This window comes from Pollachius pollachius (genome assembly GCF_949987615.1).
Source record: "Pollachius pollachius genome assembly, chromosome: 1".
NCBI classification, from domain to species: Eukaryota; Metazoa; Chordata; class Actinopteri; order Gadiformes; family Gadidae; genus Pollachius; species Pollachius pollachius.
The window spans coordinates 17,227,702-17,247,841 of record NC_136934.1 but is presented as its reverse complement, the minus strand read 5'-3'; the positions used below and the strand labels follow the sequence as shown (position 1 = coordinate 17,247,841).

General features: G+C 43.3%; 2 protein-coding genes across 2 annotated transcripts in view; both read left to right on the top strand.

Annotated features, from left to right (window-relative positions):
• nos1 (nitric oxide synthase 1 (neuronal)) overlaps window positions 1-3,592 on the top strand; it is a gene marked incomplete at both ends in the record, with an annotated part of 36,059 nt that extends 32,467 nt beyond the window's left edge. Inside the window, 5 exons of the mRNA XM_079731721.1 lie at window positions 579-666; window positions 916-1,037; window positions 1,555-1,703; window positions 2,612-2,806; window positions 3,470-3,592. Coding sequence (XP_079587847.1) covers window positions 579-666; window positions 916-1,037; window positions 1,555-1,703; window positions 2,612-2,806; window positions 3,470-3,592 — 677 coding nt within the window. The remainder of the gene's footprint in view (window positions 1-578; window positions 667-915; window positions 1,038-1,554; window positions 1,704-2,611; window positions 2,807-3,469) is intronic.
• A 4,178-nt stretch (window positions 3,593-7,770) lies between these two features.
• Window positions 7,771-19,946, top strand: lrrc74b (leucine rich repeat containing 74B; the record flags this gene model as incomplete). The annotated part of the gene is made up of 10 exons (XM_079755235.1): window positions 7,771-7,932; window positions 10,279-10,447; window positions 11,409-11,551; window positions 12,792-12,924; window positions 13,605-13,811; window positions 15,984-16,093; window positions 16,868-16,983; window positions 19,087-19,165; window positions 19,651-19,746; window positions 19,821-19,946. The coding sequence occupies 10 exons, from the start codon at window positions 7,771-7,773 to the stop codon at window positions 19,944-19,946; spliced, it is 1,341 nt and encodes a 446-aa protein (XP_079611361.1).
• Window positions 19,947-20,140: the final 194 nt, after the last annotated feature.

The window sequence follows — 20,140 nt, the reverse complement described above, 5'->3', positions numbered from 1 at the left end:
GTAGTTGTTGTTGTACAACTTCCATATCTGACCTTCTACTCTACCGCAAGCTACAACCAAGTAGAGAACATGCTTGCTATGGCTACTGTCGACCACGGTGGTTATCTGCTTTTAGCATGATTGGAATCAATCAGCCTTAAGAAATGTCTGGCAGTGGAGTGATAATTTAAGTGATATGAAGAGTAGCTGCCAACATAAGAGAAGGGACTTTGTGTGATTTCAGCGTCTTAGAGGATCAAACCTTGAGTTTGGATCCAAAATTGCAAGGCAACACTACACTGCTGATTTAACAGCTCTTATCTCCCTCTCCCTCTCTCTCACGCCCTCGCTCTCTCTTAAATGTAATATGTTTTAGTGCACTTACATTCAAGTGTGTTTGGGTGTGTGTGTGTGTGTATTTGCATGAGGGTACTACAGTGATTGTTTAAGTAATAGTTCAATAATGGTAATTTCCCCGAGCATAAACTGAAATCCTAGCCCTTGTGTATCGTGTGATGGTTGCTGGGTTGATGTGATACTGGTGGGCGGAGTATGAGAAGGGATGGGGAGAGTGCTGACTCTGTTAATGTCCCTTTCAGATGGAGAGGGCCCGATCCACCACGGAGTGTGCTCTTCTTGGCTCAACAGGATAGAAGAGGGCGAGATGGTACCGTGTTTTGTGCGCGGGTAAAAACAGCGTCTCTTCCTGATTCATTATTCATTCACTTTTCATACAGAATTTGCTATTAATGTTGAATTCCATAATGCAGAGGTCGTTGTTAATGTTGTTATTTATTATTAATCAGGAGATAATGAACAGAATACTTTATTTTCATTAATAACGAATTTGATCGCAAGTTCATTGAAATTGCTGAGCATGAACATTTTAAAAGCATGGGATTGCTGAGTGTGCTTGTTGGATCTGTTGCGTCCCAGCGCTCCATTGTTCCAGCTGCCCAAGGACCACAGAGTCCCCTGTATCCTGGTGGGCCCAGGGACCGGCATCGCACCGTTCAGAAGCTTCTGGCAACAGAGACTGTACGACATCGAAAACAAAGGTTGGTTGTTGATAAAAGGAGAGGAGAGATTCATAACAAAGGATAGATAACGGGTGGCGTAAAAAGGAGGTGGCATCGATGACGACAAAGTACACAATATCTTAAGGGTTCAGGGGGAAGATAGAAAGAGTGTTCATTAAAGTATTAACGGAGGTATATACCAATGCATGCAAGTGTTTAAGTCCAGCCTAGCATCAAGGCTACGCTGGCTGTATCAGACCTTTTGGTTTCTCTATTATGATGATGTGCTTAAAGTTCAAATTATTTTAACTTTGACCCCAGTGGATGCTGACCACTCGAAGCAGGTCCAATCAGATCACAGTTTTACCTCATGTTGAAACGACAATGGTTTCCTTAAATTGTTAACCTCAATACCTCAATGATTGTGAAAGTGCTGCACTCCCGGCCGTCCCAATCTAGCGTCCAGCGCTAGCATCACACTTTCACATCGTATCATTGTGTGTTCAGGCCTTAAAGGTGTTGTTTAAGACCCTCCCTCCGTCCCTCCTCCCCCCAGGCATTGAGTCTGGCTCCCTGGTCCTGGTGTTTGGCTGCCGGCAGTCCCAGGTGGACCACATCTATAAGGAGGAGACCATCCAGGCCAAGAATAAGGAAGTGTTCAAAGAGCTCTACACGGCTTACTCCAGAGAGCCTGGAAAGCCAAAGGTACTGCCGTCACTGCCAGATTCACGAGGCGGCCTTATTCACTTGGCGGACATCTTGGCTCCAAACACTGGTAGTTTTGTTTTTTTTCGGTATTCTTCTTCCACGAATGTGGAATACCGAATTCCGTTCCATCAGGCTGCCCGTGTTCAGAGCCAAGATGGAACCAAGATGGCCGCTATGGTTGAATATGAACAATGGCTCAGGGTTAGCAGTTCATGTGCCTCCATTCCAAAGGTTAGGTTTGATGAAAATCTAATCGGCAGATTCATCTATTCTTGTGTTTTTTTGTGTTATTCTGTGTGAGGCTGCATAACAGCAGTAGCATAGTGCATAATGTAGCAGTGGTAAGGTTGGTATTCTGCACTAGATATATCTTTGGGCTGTCTTTGTCAAGGCCAGTGCTGGTAAGCTCTTTAGAGTATTTATATTTGCTTTTCTTAGTGCGCCTGTTGGTCCTCATCCTGCATGGACAGGTGGAGGACACACAAACATTCAGTCAAAGATTTTCTGCATTTGGCTGATTTTCCCTCATGTTCTTTTCTCTCACCATTTGTCGCTCCCTCTTGCTCCTCTGTCTTTTTATTTCTCTCTCTCTCTCTCTCTCCCTTCGAACTTCTCTTTTTTTCTCTCTCTCCCTCTCTCTTTTCCGTATCGCTCTCTTTCTATCCCTATTTCTTTCTCTTACCCAACCTCTCTCCCATCTCCCCCCCTATCTCTCTCCCTCTCTCTCTTCCGTATCGCTCTCTTTCTATCCCTATTTCTTTCTCTTACCCAACCTCTCTCCCATCTCCCCCCCTATCTCTCTCCCTCCCATCTTCCTCCATCTCTCTCCCCTCTCTCTCTTACCCTCTCCCTCCCTCCTTCTCTTCCTCCCTCTCTCTCTCTCTACATCTCCTCCCACCTGGTAGAAGTATGTCCAGGACGTGTTGCGGGAGCAGCTGGCAGAGACGGTGTACCAGTCCCTGAAGGAGGAGGGAGGACACATCTATGTGTGCGGGGATGTGACCATGGCTGGGGACGTCCTGAAGACCATCCAACACATCGTCAAACTGCAGGGAGACATGAGCCACGAGGACGCAGGCTACTTCATCAGCAAGCTCAGAGTAAACGCAAACACGCACACACACACACACACACACACACACATTTGCACACATACACATACACACATACACAAGCTCAGAGTAAAACACACACACACACACACACACACACACACACACACACACACACACAAGCTCAGTGTTAAACACACTCAGACACACACACTAACGGACACACACATTATTATGCCCACATGCACAGACACACGTACACACCTGCACATACACAAGACACCCGCCGGACAGAAACGTCCATCCACTTTACACTCTGAAAAACAAGCGGGAAAACTGTGATTATTTACCTCAATCCTTGAATTAAATATGTCACTCACAAGACTCTCTTTGGATGATTGTGTCGCGCAAAATAATAACATTTTCATCGTAGTAAGAATGAAGTCAAGAAAACAATTATTGAAATGTAAGACCACTATTAGGAGGAGGCAGGAAGAATAATACATTTCGGTATGCTTTATACAATTACCCTAATCAGCTCATGTAGGTAATTTAAATAATATGAACTGGTCGATAGTATTCTTCATGTACTGCAGCAATCCGTTTAAATAATACAATTGCTTGCCTTTCATATCTCCTTCTATCTCTCTCTCTCGCTCTCTCTCTCTCTCTTGCCCTCTCTCTCTCTCTCTCTCTCGCCCTCCCTATCAGGACGAGAATCGCTACCACGAGGATATTTTTGGAGTCACGCTGCGTACCTACGAGGTCACCAACCGGCTTCGCTCTGAGTCCATCGCCTTCATCGAGGAGAGCAAGAAAGATCCGGACGAGTGAGTGGCCTTTCAGTGCAAAATGCTCTCTGAAGCCGTGGAAAGACCTCCATTTTCAGAGACCAAAACGCATTAGCAGAGGTGGATTTGGATGGAAGCATGGCTTGCGCACCATAGAAACTGTTGATAAAGGGATCCCTGAATAACTGGATTAGACTGAAGCTGTCTTTCTTACCATTGGACACATTAGTATGCATTGCAGCTTATGAAAGAAAAACCATACGTAGCCACCACAGTGCTAACTCATTAAGGTGCAACAGGATGTTGATGGGTGCATTGTCTCATGAATTTTGGAAAATAAAACCCATGTTTGTAAGATGACAGGTCCTTTAACATTTTTATTTCTCTGCCTCTAAATCTTTCTGTTTTCTCTGTCTCCCTCTTTCTCTCTCCCCTTCCCCCTCTCCCTGCATCTCTCTTTGTCTCCCTCCCCCATTCTCTCTCTCCCTACCAGGGTCTTCTGCTCGTAGGGTGGTGGTGAAAGAAGCTCTGACGTCAATGATTTTGGAGAAAGCAGCAGCACTGCTGCTTCAAGAATACTGTGCCAATTTTTATACTGTACAAAATGATTTCCCTTTTCATTTTGATTATTTTGATATATCAGATTATATGTTATTTTCTGGTTGGGCTCTGCAATTTGTCTGTAGCAAGTTGGAAATATTTTTTTGTTTTGACAATAGATTTTTTTTTTCTTCTACGTTGGTGGTACTTCCAATAATTTGAAATTGTTCCTTTCAATTTATTTTATGTGTGCACCCAGTGTAATAACCTGCCTCATTATGAATGCATGAGCAAGATGAAAATATAGTCGAGAAATATAATGTACTTATGTGTTCTTTAATGTTGAAGCCACAAGCTTTTATTAGAGTTTCATTGCAAGGGGCACTGGATTGAGAAAATCACTTGGGAAAGAGAGAGCAAAGCGAGAAGGAGAGAGAGAGAGAGAGAGAGAGAGAGAGAGAGAGAGAGAGAGAGAGATAGAGAGGGGGAGGGAGGGATGGAGGAAGGGAGGGAGGGAGGCAGGGAAGGAGGGAGGGACGGGAGGGAGGGACAGAGAGAGAGAGAGAGTGAGAGAGAGAGAGAGAGAGAGAGAGAGAGAGAGAGAGAGAGAGAGAGATAGAGAGGGGGAGGGAGGGATGGAGGAAGGGAGGGAGGGAGGCAGGGAAGGAGGGAGGGACGGGAGGGAGGGACAGAGAGAGAGAGAGAGTGAGCGAGAGAGAGAGAGAGTGAGAGAGAGAGAGCGAGAGAGAGCAGGATTGCAGTGATGTATCGAAGGACATAGTAAACACAAATGAGAGCTGAAATTGTTGCTTAGCAACTCAGGCACAAGGAATATTATTAATATATATAAAAAGAAGTTGTTTTCACAACCCTGAAAGGCCATTCCACCAATAATCCTTTAAATGCACCTGTCCCTTTGTACTGCCCAAAGCAGGCTGGGCATCTGTGGTCTAGAGGCATGTGACGGGGAACCAATGTTGAAAAAATACTGCAGATCCCCTTAGCCTCTGATCTGTCATCACCCAACGATGATGAAAAATGGTAAAAAGAACTAGTGGGATGGCCTTCCAAACTAGTTGGATGGTGATGGTGGTGGTGATGAAGGTGGTGGTGGTGATGTTGGTCTGTGTGGTGTCGGTGGTAGAATTGATAGCGGGTCCTTTGTTATTTATAAATACAAATAGTTGTGTGTAATACACCTAGCCACCCATCAGTACATCACACAAGCGATTTGTTCGCACCTTAGTCGAGTAATTGTTCGGTCCAATTTGCGTGCTTCAGCCTGATGCCTTATATTGCAAAGTCTCTTTTTCTCTATTTGCACAATCTTTCTCTCTCTCTCTCTCTCTCTCTCTCGCTCTCTCTCTCTCCCTCTCTCTCATGTATTCTTCGCTCTCTCTCATGTATTCTTCTCTCTCTCTCTCTCCCTCTCTCTCATGTATTCTTCTCTCTCTCTCATGTATTCTTCTCTCTCTCTCTCCTCTCTTTCTCCTCTCTCTCATGTATTCCTCCCTCTCCTCTCTCTTATGTAATCCTCTCTATGTTCCAGTGTGAGGCTCCTATGACACCCATCACTGTGATTTTAGTGGGTCTGTCGAGTAGCATTTCTGTGTGTTGTGTGTGTGTGTGTGTGTGTGTGTGTGTGTGTGTGTGTGTGTGTGTGTGTGTTAGGGGGGGGAGTGTGTGGTTGTGTGTGTGTGTGTGTGTGTGTGTGTGTGTGTGTGTGTGTGTGTGTGTGTGCATGGGTATAACAAATTGTGTGTTACTGAGTGGGTGTTAACATGCATGTGCTCAGGTGTGCCCTGCACAACAGCTTAATACATGTTTACATTACTTCCTACTTCAGCTGCTGTCTCCCTCTTTCTTTCTTACTTTGTCTTTCTCTTTCTATCCTTTCAACCATCTTAAGCAACCAAGATATAGATAGAGTTTCAGGATCCACATCACAGGAAAATTGCATAGTTATTCATTGGAATAACCTGATGATCAGAAGTGTGTGTATGATGTATTCCAGGAGGGCTCTGGTTTGACTGACAGGGGCATGTTTATTCAGTAGATCTACTCAACCCAGCAGTACTGTAAACTGTGGCTTATTCTCGGTTCCTAAGTCTTGCTTTGATGCTATTTCTTTGTCTTGTATCCAAGTTGAAGATAGCCAAAAGCATGGTGAACACGTAAAGGATTCCTACTGTGGTTTTTAAGTGTCCCTATCGGCTGCCAACGTTATGTTTTTGAGTTGTTGTTCTTCATTGAGAATTGTAGTTATTTTTGGTTTAATCCGGAGGATGATGCGGGTGACACACCTGTTGGCTCAGGACGGATATTTCCTCCTCTGTAGAGACGTTTACGCAGGTTGCGTCTGTTCCCAGCAAGAGCTGTGATAACACTCTGTGATGTAAAATTTGCAACAAAAAAAGACATAAGATATAGCTCTATACATAGCTTCTATATATATATTCAAGTATAAAAAATGAAAAAAATAGTACATCTTCGACTTTTTCTAAGAATGTATTTTGACTCTGTAATTCTATTATTATTATTTGTCCTTTTTTTCTGCTTGACATAAACGAAAAAAAAAAATCCAACAACCAAAGTCTTGTCCTTATTCGGCGTCTCGCTTGTGCTTTAGGCCTTAGGTGAGCAGGCGGGGGGGTGCATGATGTTCTCCTGTCATTGCTCTCTTTACCGACACTGTGTACGAGTATGAGTGCATTGTGAGGTGCAACCTTTCGCAGGATGAAACACAGGCTTTGAGGGCCTCTCCATCTAGTGTTGTGCAACCACATCCTCGTTCACCCGGAGAATGCCACCACCAGCCTCGTGAGGGAGCCTGTTGTGTAATCGATCAAGGACTTTCATCACCTGCAACCACTCTGCATTTCATTTAGCATGGTTACAGAGTATGTCTGTTAGCTGGCCACTGGTAAACATCTACCGCTGGGTAAATTTCTACTGCTGGGTAGACTACTACCGCCTGCTTAACAACTTTTTGTACCTCTAACCCTAACCCTAAATACTATTGCTAGGTAAACAACTAATGCTGGCAAAAATACTAACACTAGTTAAACTACTATTGCTAGGTAAACCACTATTGCTAGGTTAATAATTAACACTAGGGGAACTTCTACAACAACCTTTGTTTTGAAGCGTCATTGACCTACCAGGTTAGCCATTTACAGATTTTAAATGTCAGCCCTGTTTGTTAGTATTTTCAGGATAGATTGTTAGAAGGGAGTCATTAAGTGGTGTGAGTCTTTTTCTGCTCAGGATGCTCAACAACTTACCAATCTCAGCATTGCTGGGACACAGTCAGCACCATAGTTACCAGTCAACAGAGGCCCAATTCAAACAAACAATACAGCTCCCGTTCTTCTGATTCGTGGTTTGAAATAAGGAAGTAAACCAGCAGGCACTGTGATAGGCCAAGCAGCTTGTCAATCATTGGTCACAACACAGGAGCCTCTCATAGAACAAGTTATGCTGGAGAACTGCAAAGCCACAGGTGCAGTCCACTGCAGAGATTGGCCCGCTGAACCAAGCTGTTGTTCAACCAAATAGATGAGTTGATAACTACTAAGGTAAATAAAACGAAGTAAAAGATAGATGAATCTGCAGTAATATTTATTCTGGACCTTGAGAGCAGACCATAGTGCTGAGGAGACCAGAGGAGCTGTTAGAGCCATGGTGAGTGGGAAGAGGCTGGCCCGGGGGTCCCTGCTGCCCTCCTTGTTGGAGGACGGTGATGAGGAGACAGAGTGGGAGAGAGAAGAGCAAGGAGGAGTGGGTGAAAGGCCCCCCAGCAGGGCTCAGAAGCTCCTCAGCAGAGACAGTGTGGACGACCAGGTAGGCATTAAGATTATCATCTGCTGGCTTCATATTTGTTTTGAACAATAGTTTTGTCTCTTAAGGTTTCAAATCAAAACATGTAGAAACTGCTGTAGAACACCAATTACCTGAAAGCTTTCTCCACTCAGAATAGAGAATTTCTCTTTAACAAAACAAAAACAAGGCTTAAGTCTGCCCCTTGGAGTATTTAGTTTCTGACCCAGGCTTTGTGCCTATAGCAATGCTGGAACTGAGATTACACTAACCCTCACTAGTATAGATGACCCTAACCCTTACTATAATAGTATAGATGAGCCTAACCATAACCCTTACTCTAATTATAATATCCTCCTTGCCTTTTCCTGAATGCTTTCCATCTACATTCAGGGTGATCCCATTCCTCAAGTTAAACATATGAAATCTTGCCGACTAGAAGAACTTCTACAAAGATCTCTATTTTTGGCCGATAGGCTAAGCCGCCATAAAGCAGTTTTTTTCTTGGCAGTAAAACAGTCAACCCTAAGAGAGGAGATTGGCTTCAAGTGAGCAGAGTCTGGAAAGTTGTGATGTTGTGACCTGTGAGACACTTTGACATCTGACGTGACATTGGCATTCACAAATGTGCTCAAAATAATAACAAGTTCTGCTGGACCAACTCAGAATGCAGAGTATGTTTTGAAAACAAAAACAAAAGTCGAACAGGGCTTTTGGCTCCCCTTTCAAACACATGAAGATTGCTAATAATGCGGCCTCGCTCGTTAATGTGAGCTTCGTGTGGTTCTGCCCTTGTCTGAGGCGATCTCTAGACCCCAGGCCCATTTGACCTGTTCTTTTTATCCAACCTTGCTTTCACTCTGGGAATCCATTTTAATTACGTATTTTCTGCATTCAGCTCACAGACCTGCACACTCCAGGGTATGTAGTGCCGCATCAAATATCCACCTGCCATTCACAAATTGAAGGTTTGCATAAAATAATGAACAATTCAAAAAGACAAAACAAAGAAGAGAAGAAATAAAGATTCTACTAGATAAAGCTAGTGAAAGCAGGTAGCCACAGAATCCAACCAAATCCCCCCCCCCCCCCCCCCCCCTCCAAAGCCTCTCCCATAATATAGATGAATAGGCTGCTGGCTTTAGCATAGGTCTGCCTAGCCTTGTAGAACACTTTGGTCATGCCCAATGGTTGCACGGGCGCAGATTGTGTGACGGAAGAAAGACACATCAGCCATCCAATCACTCATTCTGTCAAATAAAAAAATTTGGACTGACTTGTTGTAGGCCTGTGACAACCACAGATAGCGGATTATGTTTCTTTTTTTGCCAGTATTTGATTCATTGATTGCTGTTGGAATGTAAAGATTTTTTCAACAAATAGGACCAAAAATGATTCCAGAATAAATTGCCTTGATTTAAAGCTTCCTTTAAGTTATCCTCCCTCTGTCTCCCTCCATCAAACCTCCATGTCTCTCTCTCTCTCTCTCATCTATCTCTCCCCTTTCCTCTCTGAGTTAGTTGTGTGAGAGCCGTGTTTGTTTAAATTATCATTTTTGCCCATGGCTGAGGATTATTTGAATATTTATTTTCTACCAAGTAGCTGTAACAAACTGAACATAACATTGATACACCTGAAAAGCCGACTTGGGGCATCGCCACCTGCAGTTCCGAAGATGATGAATTTGAAATTGATTTGAATGAGTGTGAGGGAGTTCTCATGGAGAATGTGCTGCAACCTGAAGTGGGGAGAAGTGTAGATGTTCTGGAGCAGCTTGTTCAGAAGGGCAAGCAGAAGTTATATTCCATTACTAGACTGAACGAGTTCCTGAATGACACAAAGGGTCAGCGTAAAATTAGCATTGCCTCTTTTTTCCCTGGCTATAATTTGTTTCTCATCTCCTCTACTGTGGCTTTAAAAAATGCCACTCAGAGAGCTTAATATGCAGAAGCGTTTCCGCATTAATAAACTGCAATGTCTGTCCAAATAAAAGGTAATTTCTAATGAATGTTAACCTTTTTTCATTTTTTTACTGAATGCTTCAGATTGTTACCTTTGTTTTCTCTTCTATGAACAGTGTTGGGGGAAGTTACATATTTGTTTAATCAGAAATTGTTTTGTGATGGCAGGGTGGCAGCTGTTTTTCCATTCTGTAAAATGACTTGTTGTGTTATGACATGTTTAGCAGACTCCACTGATGGAATAATATTCCATGTTTAACACGATGGGGTTTGTTTTTTGGTTTAATTTAACAAAAGGGAAAGAAATGTATGGCTTATGATGTATCACATGTCTCGATGATGGAATAAAAGTATTTTAAAAGTAACTCTCTCTATTTCTCTCTGACTCTCCCCGTATCTTCCTCTCCAATCTCTCTCTGGGCAGCAGACCGTGGCCTGGGCAGCCTGTGACTTGCGTGGGCCAGCAGGTCCTCCAGGGGAGGAGCGAGACTGCGGTAAGGAGGCGGATGGACAGGAGGAGGAGGAGGTGATGGAGGAGGAGGGGGAGGAGGACTATGACACGGACTTAGAGCTGGAAGGTAGAGAAACAGAGACGATGTATATGCTGCATATATTTAGTTAAAATTCTAAACATGGGTGTTTCATCTTAAAGGTCCCATGGCATGCCACCAGGTGTGGTGTGATTAGCCGGTACAAGCCGTTTTGGATATCTGCCCCTTATGACATCACAGGTGGGCGTGTCCAACTAGATGTGTGCTGGATAGATCAGTCTACCAGCCTACCCAGTGGACTTTAGCAAGCGTTGCTCATCTATCCGTCACACATCTAGGTGGACACGCCCACCTGTGATGTCATAAGGGGCAGATTTCCAAAACGGCTTTTAGCAGCTAATCACACCAGACCTGGTGGCATGCCATGGGACCTTTAAAAGGTTTCAGAGAAGGAGAGATAAAGAGAGAGAGGGAGAGAGAGTGTGTGAGAGAGAGAGGGAGAGAGAGAGGGAGAGAGAGCGAGAGAGAGAGAGAGAGAGAGAGAGAGAGAGAGAGAGTTTCTGTTCACCTTCGAGTCAGAAGAGATGGATCCTACTGCACTACTGTTTTTTTCTATGACTGTGATCAAACACTGCCCTCCTCCATCACAGAGTAAACAGAGGAGAAAAACACACACACACACACACACATACACACACACACACACACACACACACACACACACACAGGTGTGCAGGTGAACAGAGGTCCGTGTTTGCATCTTAATGAGTTCATCTCAGCCTTTTGTATCAGCCACTCTACACAAATCAGAAGTGGAAACCATCTGGTTTGAATGTGCTTCCAAGAGGCGGGAATTCCTTCAGGGAATATCCAAAGTCACTTTAGAGAGAGAGAGAGAGAGCGAGAGAGAGAGAGAGAGAGAGAGGGGGAGAGAGAGAGAGAGAGAGAGAGAGAGAGAGAGAGAGAGAGAGAGAGAGAGAGAGAGAGAGAGAGATGTATATAACCAGAGATGATTCTTTTGCGTCTCTAAATGCTTCATGTTTTACAGTCACAAGAGGATCATACGACCGAACCGGGCAGCTGTGTTACGTGGAGGCTTGTAAGCTGTGTCAGGTGGTGCCAGCCTCCTACGTCCTGCAGAACATGCAGAGCAGCGAGCTGTCTCTGGCTCACCGCGGCCTAGGGCCCAAGGTAACACAAAGCGCCTCCTGTAGGAAGGCGTGTGCCAGAGGTCTTCTATCCTATTCACATTAACCTCATCCTCATCTTCAAAACCGCTTATCCGGGGTCGGGTCGCGGGGGGCAGCAGCTCTAGAAGGGGGCCCCACGCTTCCCTTTCCCGGGCCAAATTGACCAGCTCTGACGCCGGGTATCCCAGGCCATTGGTGATCAGATATAAGATCAGAGTCTTGGTGTGTTCACATGTCATAGGTGAACACTTGGTTTAAAACCCATCCCTTCACTCTACAAGCTGCTGTGTGAAGTGAACCAACTGAACACTTCATTCTATTGTCACTTATAGCAAAGAGCTGTTCATTTGCTCAAAATATCGAAATCCCTATTTTCTTTGATTAAATGTCCTCCGAAAGTGTGGAGATTTGTTTATTTACCACTATAAAACATGCTATGCAGTCATTGAAATGTATTAGCAACATTAATAGATATATAATATAATACCTGATTCTTTCCAAAGGATATTTAGGAATATTATCCAGCTTTCAAACAGTGCAAACAGTTTAATGGAAAACTGAGGTGCAGGCATTTACACACGAGAAGTTTATGCGACGAAACCGGTTATTAACCAGTTTATTATTTTTGTGAATATCAAGTTCTCTCAGCAATCTCACACATCATCACACATCTAAACGATCCCATCGGAGCAAGCGCCTGTGTTAAACCAGTGAAGACACGATAATTGTGATGAGTTTCTTCAGCGAGAAAACATCACAAATGGAACCAGTGCGGCCTTAAGAACATAAAGTAAAAGATTTTTTTGTCGCAGAGATGCCCGGCAGGCAGATTGGATGTCCTGATTGTTTCTGACTATGTCTAGATTAGACAATGAAACCAATGATTAATGCAACTTTTTTTGTTAACCAAATTTAACATTTTATGTTTAGTAATTTCTAGATGGCTAGGTCTCACGCTCACACACACACACACACACACACACACACACACACACACACACACACACACACACACACACATGCACACACACACAGACACACAGACACAGACACATACACAGACACACACACGTGCACATAGAGACACAGAGAGAGACACGCACACACACACACACACACACACACACACACACACAATCACTATAATCCGACATCGAAAGAATAGTGGTACGAGTGGTGATCAAACAGTCTCTTTTTCTTTTGGTGGGGGGGGGGGGGGGGGGGGGGGATGTACTCTACAGGGTACCAAAGCGCTGGCGGTTCCCTTGGTAACCAACACTTCCATCCAGAAGCTGAACATGCAAGATAATTGGATGGAGGGGATGGGCGGAGCCGCCGTGGCAGAGATGTTAAAAGAAAATTGTTATATTACAGGTGGGTTCCCACACAAATACACATCCAAAAAGCACTTACTCACACTCACACACCCACACATACACACGCACGCATAAGCACACACATGCAGACACAGTCTCAGGTTTGTCTGCGTGCGCACAAACACACTCAGGCATGCACGAACGCACACACATTTTTCCTCTTGTTTGGTTCTTTTTATATATTTTTTCCTTCCACAGGTCTCACCCACTCACTCAGCCATTACCCCTGTTGTCCACATTCTCCAACCTTAGGGGGCATTAGTGTCTCATCGATATGACAAACTTCAACTTTTCATACGTGGGGTTGATGGAATGGGAGGTTGAGATTTTCGAGAGAACTGTGGCTTTTCTATTCATTTGTCATCATCCTTGTTAACGTCACAATGACAAAAAATCTATGACTGGCAGCCTCAATCAGTGATGAGCCATCGCGGCCATTGGTTTCTTAATCTATAAACTTTGTGCATTGATTTTTACCACATGATGAATCAACAAGTGCACCAAAACAAAAAAAGAAGTCAGAAGTAGTCGGCAGTGATGTGCAATAGCAAAACAACAGACATCGTGGCCATTTGTCCCCGTGCTCGAAACCAGAACAGAGAACAACTGGACCAAATGAGAAGCCATTCCCCTCCAGATGGGTTCTGAGTCATGCCGGTAATGTCATCTGATCCCCAGAGGTGGACCTGTCAGACAACCGGCTGGAGGAGCGTGGGGCACGTGCGCTGGGCGGCATGCTCCAGGAGAACACCACCTTGGTACGCCTGGGTCTGTCAGGGAACCTCCTGGGCCAGTGGGGGGCCCAGCACCTGTGCCGGGCTCTCACCACCAACACCAAGCTGCAGAACCTGGACCTCAGCCACAATGGCCTGGGGGAACACGCAGGTAACCGCCACACCTGGATCCAGTCGCCATGACGCCAGAAGCTGCTTTGCTATGGCAGAAATATATAGTCTCGACGAGAGAGGAATGGGGACACTGGAATGAGGGAGCGATTCCAGTGGCTGCGACAATATTTCCATAGATAATAAAAATATATATAGATCGTTTTTTTATGCTCACTTCTCACTCCCCTCACGTATGCAAACACACATTGCACATTGCCATACACTGCATGATATTAAGGAAAATATATACTGAGATAGGATTGTGGGATCATGTTACATAGAAACACAATAGCTGGGACACAAAATTAATAGTTTATCTCCTACAAAACGCTGGCCTTCAGAAGGCCCTTTAAATGTTGCACGTTTACCTTTAAAATGTTCCATTGATATCCTAATCGGTTATTACTGGTAATGATATTACGCTACACATGTAAGTCCAAAGGACCTCATTTCGGATCAATAATGACTTCCTTTGTGTGGAAATGGGGCAGAGGTTATTTTGGTTGAATGGGTTGACCGATATTTGGTATAAGCATAAAATGGTTCACCTAATTACAACGGCGTCCATTTTCATTTGTTCTTCCTTTCTTACAGACTCAGATTAACACACACACATACACAGGCTGCTCATTTTTGGCATATACCTCGTTTGCTTCTCAGATGGCTGCTCTTGTGGAAGATATTGTTGGCATTCAAAGGTCGAGAACATTGGCCTTTATTAAAACCTCAGTCAATTATCAGGTGAATGAGCTTCTTGACAGGCAACGTCTGGAACAAGAACGTGCAAGGAAGACTTTCGCACTTCTTGGGGAAGGAATACAACCTGCATAACGTCTAGCAGGCAATGGTAGAAATAATCTCCTCATGCCCCAAAGTGACTTCAAGTTACAACTTCCGAGAACATAAAGTGAAGGACATCCTTCCTGGGTATAGGTTTTTTCCAGACTGCCTTTACTGTAAATATTAGGGAATATATTCAATACACATAATGGTGGTATCGCTGTTCAACGCAACAGTAAGTGTGTGGGTGTCAACCTGTTTTTTGTTCAGTTTTTAAATAGGTAGGGTTCGATTCGCTGAAGTGGAACACTCTTGGGGCTAATCACATGGATCAGCAATTGTGGATAAGAATGGTGTCCCTCTTGCCCTTTGGTTGGTGCTGACACTTACCCACACTACGATGCCATGGAGCACCCATTCCCCCCTCAGCGTGTACAGACGACATAAAGGACAGCCTTCCCCAAAGGTCAAGAGTACTCGAGAAAACAAGACCAATTGATCATAGAAAATATCATGCAATCTGTTACACTCATCTGATTCAATATTGTGGAGATGACAGCTACCTTCATGCGTTGGTGAAGGTGGCACCGCTCCTAAAATAATCTGAATCAATTTGATGAAGTCACACTTCCTACACTCCACAAATGATTGAAAAGCTCACACAGCGTTATCTCTAAAAACAGCATATATATATATATATGTGTGTGTGTTTATATGCTTATATGCTATCATTTAGATAGTCAAATAATAACACACCATTTGTATTCAACACCAATGGACACAGAGGGGATGCAGCGGGGTGAAATGTAACTGTAGCTCCTAACATTATCGTCAGGTGTGAGTGTGTGTCACAGCCCTAGCATGACCAGCCTGTGGTCTCCCCAATAGTGTTATCTACAGTTACACTCACTGTGCTCACTGTACCGGAGCCATAATAAGTGGTAACCCTGACACCTGTATTTGCTGTAGGTAGCTCTGTAAAAAGGGTCTGTGAAATGTCACCTGTTTCTCTTAATGAAGCGATCGTGTAGCAGTGCTGCTGAGGTAATTTCCTGCAACAGCAGAACAGCCTGTTAGCCAGGGGGGCATAACCTTCTGTGTTGACACCCACGTTTTTACCAAAGTAAAATCCTTCAGTTGTTTTGGCCAAAAAAAGGTCCAGGGCCGCTATTTGATCAAATGCAACATAAAGTCATATATACCCCTTACTTGTGGGTCATTTACACAAAATACACAATGATATATAGGCATCTCAAAAGTCTTATTAGGTCTCTCACACAGTCATCAGGGAGAAGTCACACAACGTAGCCCACTTTGTTACCTGCTTATAATTTTGTTTGCCGCAATCTGAGTCACCATCGCTTCTCCCTTGTTCTTCTTCATCATGCAGGGGAGAGCTTAGGGGAGTGTCTGTCTGAGAACACCGGCTTGCGATGGCTCAGTCTGGCGTGGAACTCCATCAGAGGGAGAGGAGGAGGGATGCTGGCCAGGGGCCTCGGGGTAAACAGTATGGTATTGTACATTTAGAAGACAAATCAGTAACCCTGGGTTCAGGTCCCAGTTACCAGTTATGTGCAGCGTTGCATAAAATCCTTCAGATGTGATTGAGGAGGTTTGAAGATCTATTCTATCTTTTATATATACTTTCATGGCCAATAGTGACTTCCACTGTTGTAAGTGTGCACAAGACTAATACGACCTGAAACTTTCAAACTTCAGCTCTATCACAGATATTGTGCTATATTGTAATCCCAATGTGCAATATATCCATCTTGTTCTGTTTTTTTTAAACAATAGATACATAGCAGTTTTATAGCAGCTTCTGCCTTGTGTGAGCGTTAAAATATAAAGAGTTGGCTTCACTCTATGTTAGATAAAGCAACCCCCATAATTTAATTCTGTTGATCTGTTATAGGGTTTTTGTGAATATTATATCATATTATTGTTAACAAGCTCATGGAACAAATGATTACCAATGGAACAAAACTTTTTATGAGGTCTGGTCTGGTGATCTAAAGAGCATAGTGCTGAGGTACGGCTTTGGAGATGACCTGGAACATAAAGCTTATGATAGACCTCAAAGATAGGACCCAAGAGCCCTATTTATCTGCTCCCCGCGCCCACATCAGCCGCTCACTTGCATGAATTGTTTCTGTGCTTTTATCATAACCTTATTACAGAATATACTTTCACATCCACCTCAGGACAGTTTTTTGATGTGGTTAGCGATTGTGCCATGGTTTGCAAATGCCATGCTCCTCTGCTGTGTTCTAGGCAAACATATTTCTCAGAGCATTAGATTTGTCTTTCAATGGCTTGGGGAAGGAAGGAGCCATTGCTCTGGGAGAGGCACTTAAAGAGAACAACACTCTGGAAGAATTGAACATAAGGTGGGTCTTTGTTATATCTGCTGCCAGTGATCAAATTAGCATGTAATTGGGTTTGCAAGGGGCACGGGTTAGATCTGTTAAGATCTGCTTTCATCTAGCAATACTGAAAGGTCTCTGTAGTCTTACCTTATTTGGTTATAATATGAGGCAAAAAAAAGAAAAGAAACCTGCAGATTCTTTATTAAATGCCTGGTGATTCCCATTTGCATTCTCTTGTCGAAATCTCTGTCCGTGGATGTGTCTCCCATGGGTAATGACGTTCAAAAAACACGCATAAAGCCGTTGTTATCTCAGGAAAAACAAAAAGTTTGCTCTAAAATAAACTTCCAAAAGAGAAATGGTTATCTGATCTTACCACACCCTTGATTCACATGATACATAAACAGAGAAAAGTGATGCATTTTTAGATTGCCTGTCTCACACCCAAAAACTAAAATCGTGTGAGTGTATATATATATATATATATATACAGTGGGGCAAAAAAGTATTTAGTCAGCCACCAATTGTGTAAGTTCTCCCACTTAAAAAGACGAGAGAGGCCTGTAATTTTCATCATAGGTAAACCTCAGCTATGAGAGACAAAATGAAAAAAAAAATCCAGAAAATCACATTGTCTGATTTTTTAAGAATTTATTTGCAAATTATGGTGGAAAATAAGTATTTGGTCACCTACAAACCAGCAAGATTTCTGGCTGTCACAGACCTGTAACTTCTTCTTTAAGAGGCTCCTCTGTCCTCCACTTGTTACCTGTATTAATGGCACCTGTTTGAACTCCTTATCAGTATAAAATACACCTGTCCACAACCTCAAACAGTCACACTCCAAACTCCACTATGACCAAGACCAAAGAGCTGTCAAAGGACACCAGAAACACAATTGTAGACCTGCACCAGGCTGGGAAGTCTGAATCTGCAATAGGTAAGCAGCTTGGTGTGAAGAAATCAACTGTGGGAGCAATTATTAGGAAATGGAATACATACAAGACCACTGATAATCTCCCTCGATCTGGGGCTCCACGCAAGATCTCACCCTGTGGGGTCAAAATGATCACAAGAACGGTGAACAAAAATCCCAGAACCACACGGGGGGACCTAGTGAATGACCTCCAGAGAGCTGGGACCAAAGTATCAAAGGCTACCATCAATAACACACTACGCCGCCAGGGACTCAAATCCTGCAGTGCCAGACGTGTCCCCCTGCTAAAGCCAGTGCAGGTCCGGGCCCGTTTGAAGTTTGCTAGAGAGCATTTGGATGATCCAGAACAGGATTGGGAGAATGTCATATGGTCAGATGAAACCAAAATAGAACTTTTTGGTAAAAACTCAACTCGTCGTGTTTGGAGGAGAAAGAATGCTGAGTTGAATCCAAAGAACACCATACCTACAGTGAAGCATGGGGGTGGAAACATCATGCTTTGGGGCTGTTTATCTGCCATGGGACCAGGACGTCTGATCCGTGTGACGGAAAGAATTAATGGGGCCATGTATCGTGAGATTTTGAGTGAAAACCTCCTTCCATCAGCAAGGGCACTGAAGATGAAACGTGGTTGGGTCTTTCAGCATGACAATGACCCCAAACACACCGCCCGGGCAACGAAGGAGTGGCTTCGTAAGAAGCATTTCAAGGTCCTGGAGTGGCCTAGCCAGTTTCCAGATCTCAACCCCATAGAAAATCTTTGGAGGGAGTTGAAAGTCCGTGTGGCCCAAAAACATCACTGCTCTAGAGGAGATCTGCATGGAGGAATGGGCCAAAATACCAGCAGCAGTGTGTGAAAACCTTGTAAAGACTTACAGAAAACGTTTGACCTCTGTCATTGCCAACAAAGGTCATGTAACAAAGTATTGAGATGACCTTTTGTTATTGACCAAATACTTATTTTCCACCATAATTTGCAAATAAATTCTTTAAAAATCAGACAATGTGATTTTCTAGATTTTTTTTTTTCATTTTGTCTCTCATAGCTGAGGTATACCTATGATGAAAATTACAGGCCTCTCTCATCTTTTTAAGTGGGAGAACTTGCACAATTGGAGGCTGACTAAATACTTTTTTGCCCCACTGTATATATATATATAATTTTTTGTGTTCATCTCTTGCTTCAGCAACAACCGTGTACCTCTTGAAGGAGCGATCCATCTTGCTCTGGGCCTCCGAGTCAACAAAACGCTGAAATCTCTCAATGTAAGCGGCCATTAAAAGAAGATTAGTCCCAGTTTCTAGACTGACATCAATGAAATACATAAATCAGTGTTTTCAATTTTAACATTCACAATCGGGCATAATCCCCATAGCCGTGACAGACTGAAATAGTGTATTTGCAAGTAAAGGCAGAAACTATGCTATTTTTTAGCTTAGTTTTTCATATTTATTCAAACCATAGACACGAATTGAAAGAGAAAATTGTAGAGTACCAACATAACACAACATATCAGTTTATATAGCTCAATGAATTCCCAGACAATTCCTCATGTTGTTCATCCAATTACAACTATTCACTCTTCAGTGTTTTGGGTAGTCTGGATGCTCCTCACACAAACAGGTTAGCCTGTTAAATGCTATTGCTATGCTGAACATTGCAGGTGTGTTTGTGTGTGTGCCCACCTGCATCAAGAAATAACCAATTTACAATTCTGCTGTGTTCCTTAATGCATTTTCTTATGGTCTAGATGGGACGGAACCCCATTCAGAATGCTGGTTGCTATGGATTCCTGAAGTCTTTACAGGGAAACCCACAATCCGGATTAGAGACCTTGGATTTTGCTGTAAGTGGGACACAATAATAAGTGTTAATCTAAAGAATCCAACAGCTCATTTGATTTTCTCCATCTTTCTCCAGGACATGACTGTTAACCAGGATTTTGAAGACTTGTATACAATAGTTAAAGAGACCATCCCTATGCTTGTTGTTAAACATGGAGGCAAAATAGACACATTCAGATCAAAGAAAGCTGGAAAACCTTAATGTTACAGTCAAACTATAGGGTTAAACAAAATGTAGTCTACATTTCATTGTCCTTGGTGGTACAAAATAGGCTTATTGTAACATTGTTGTAGTTTTAACATAATGAAAAATACAATAAATGAATTGGTACTGCACTTGATGTTGTCTTACTCCAGTTTGCATATTGTCAATAAAGATACCAAAAAAAGAATAGC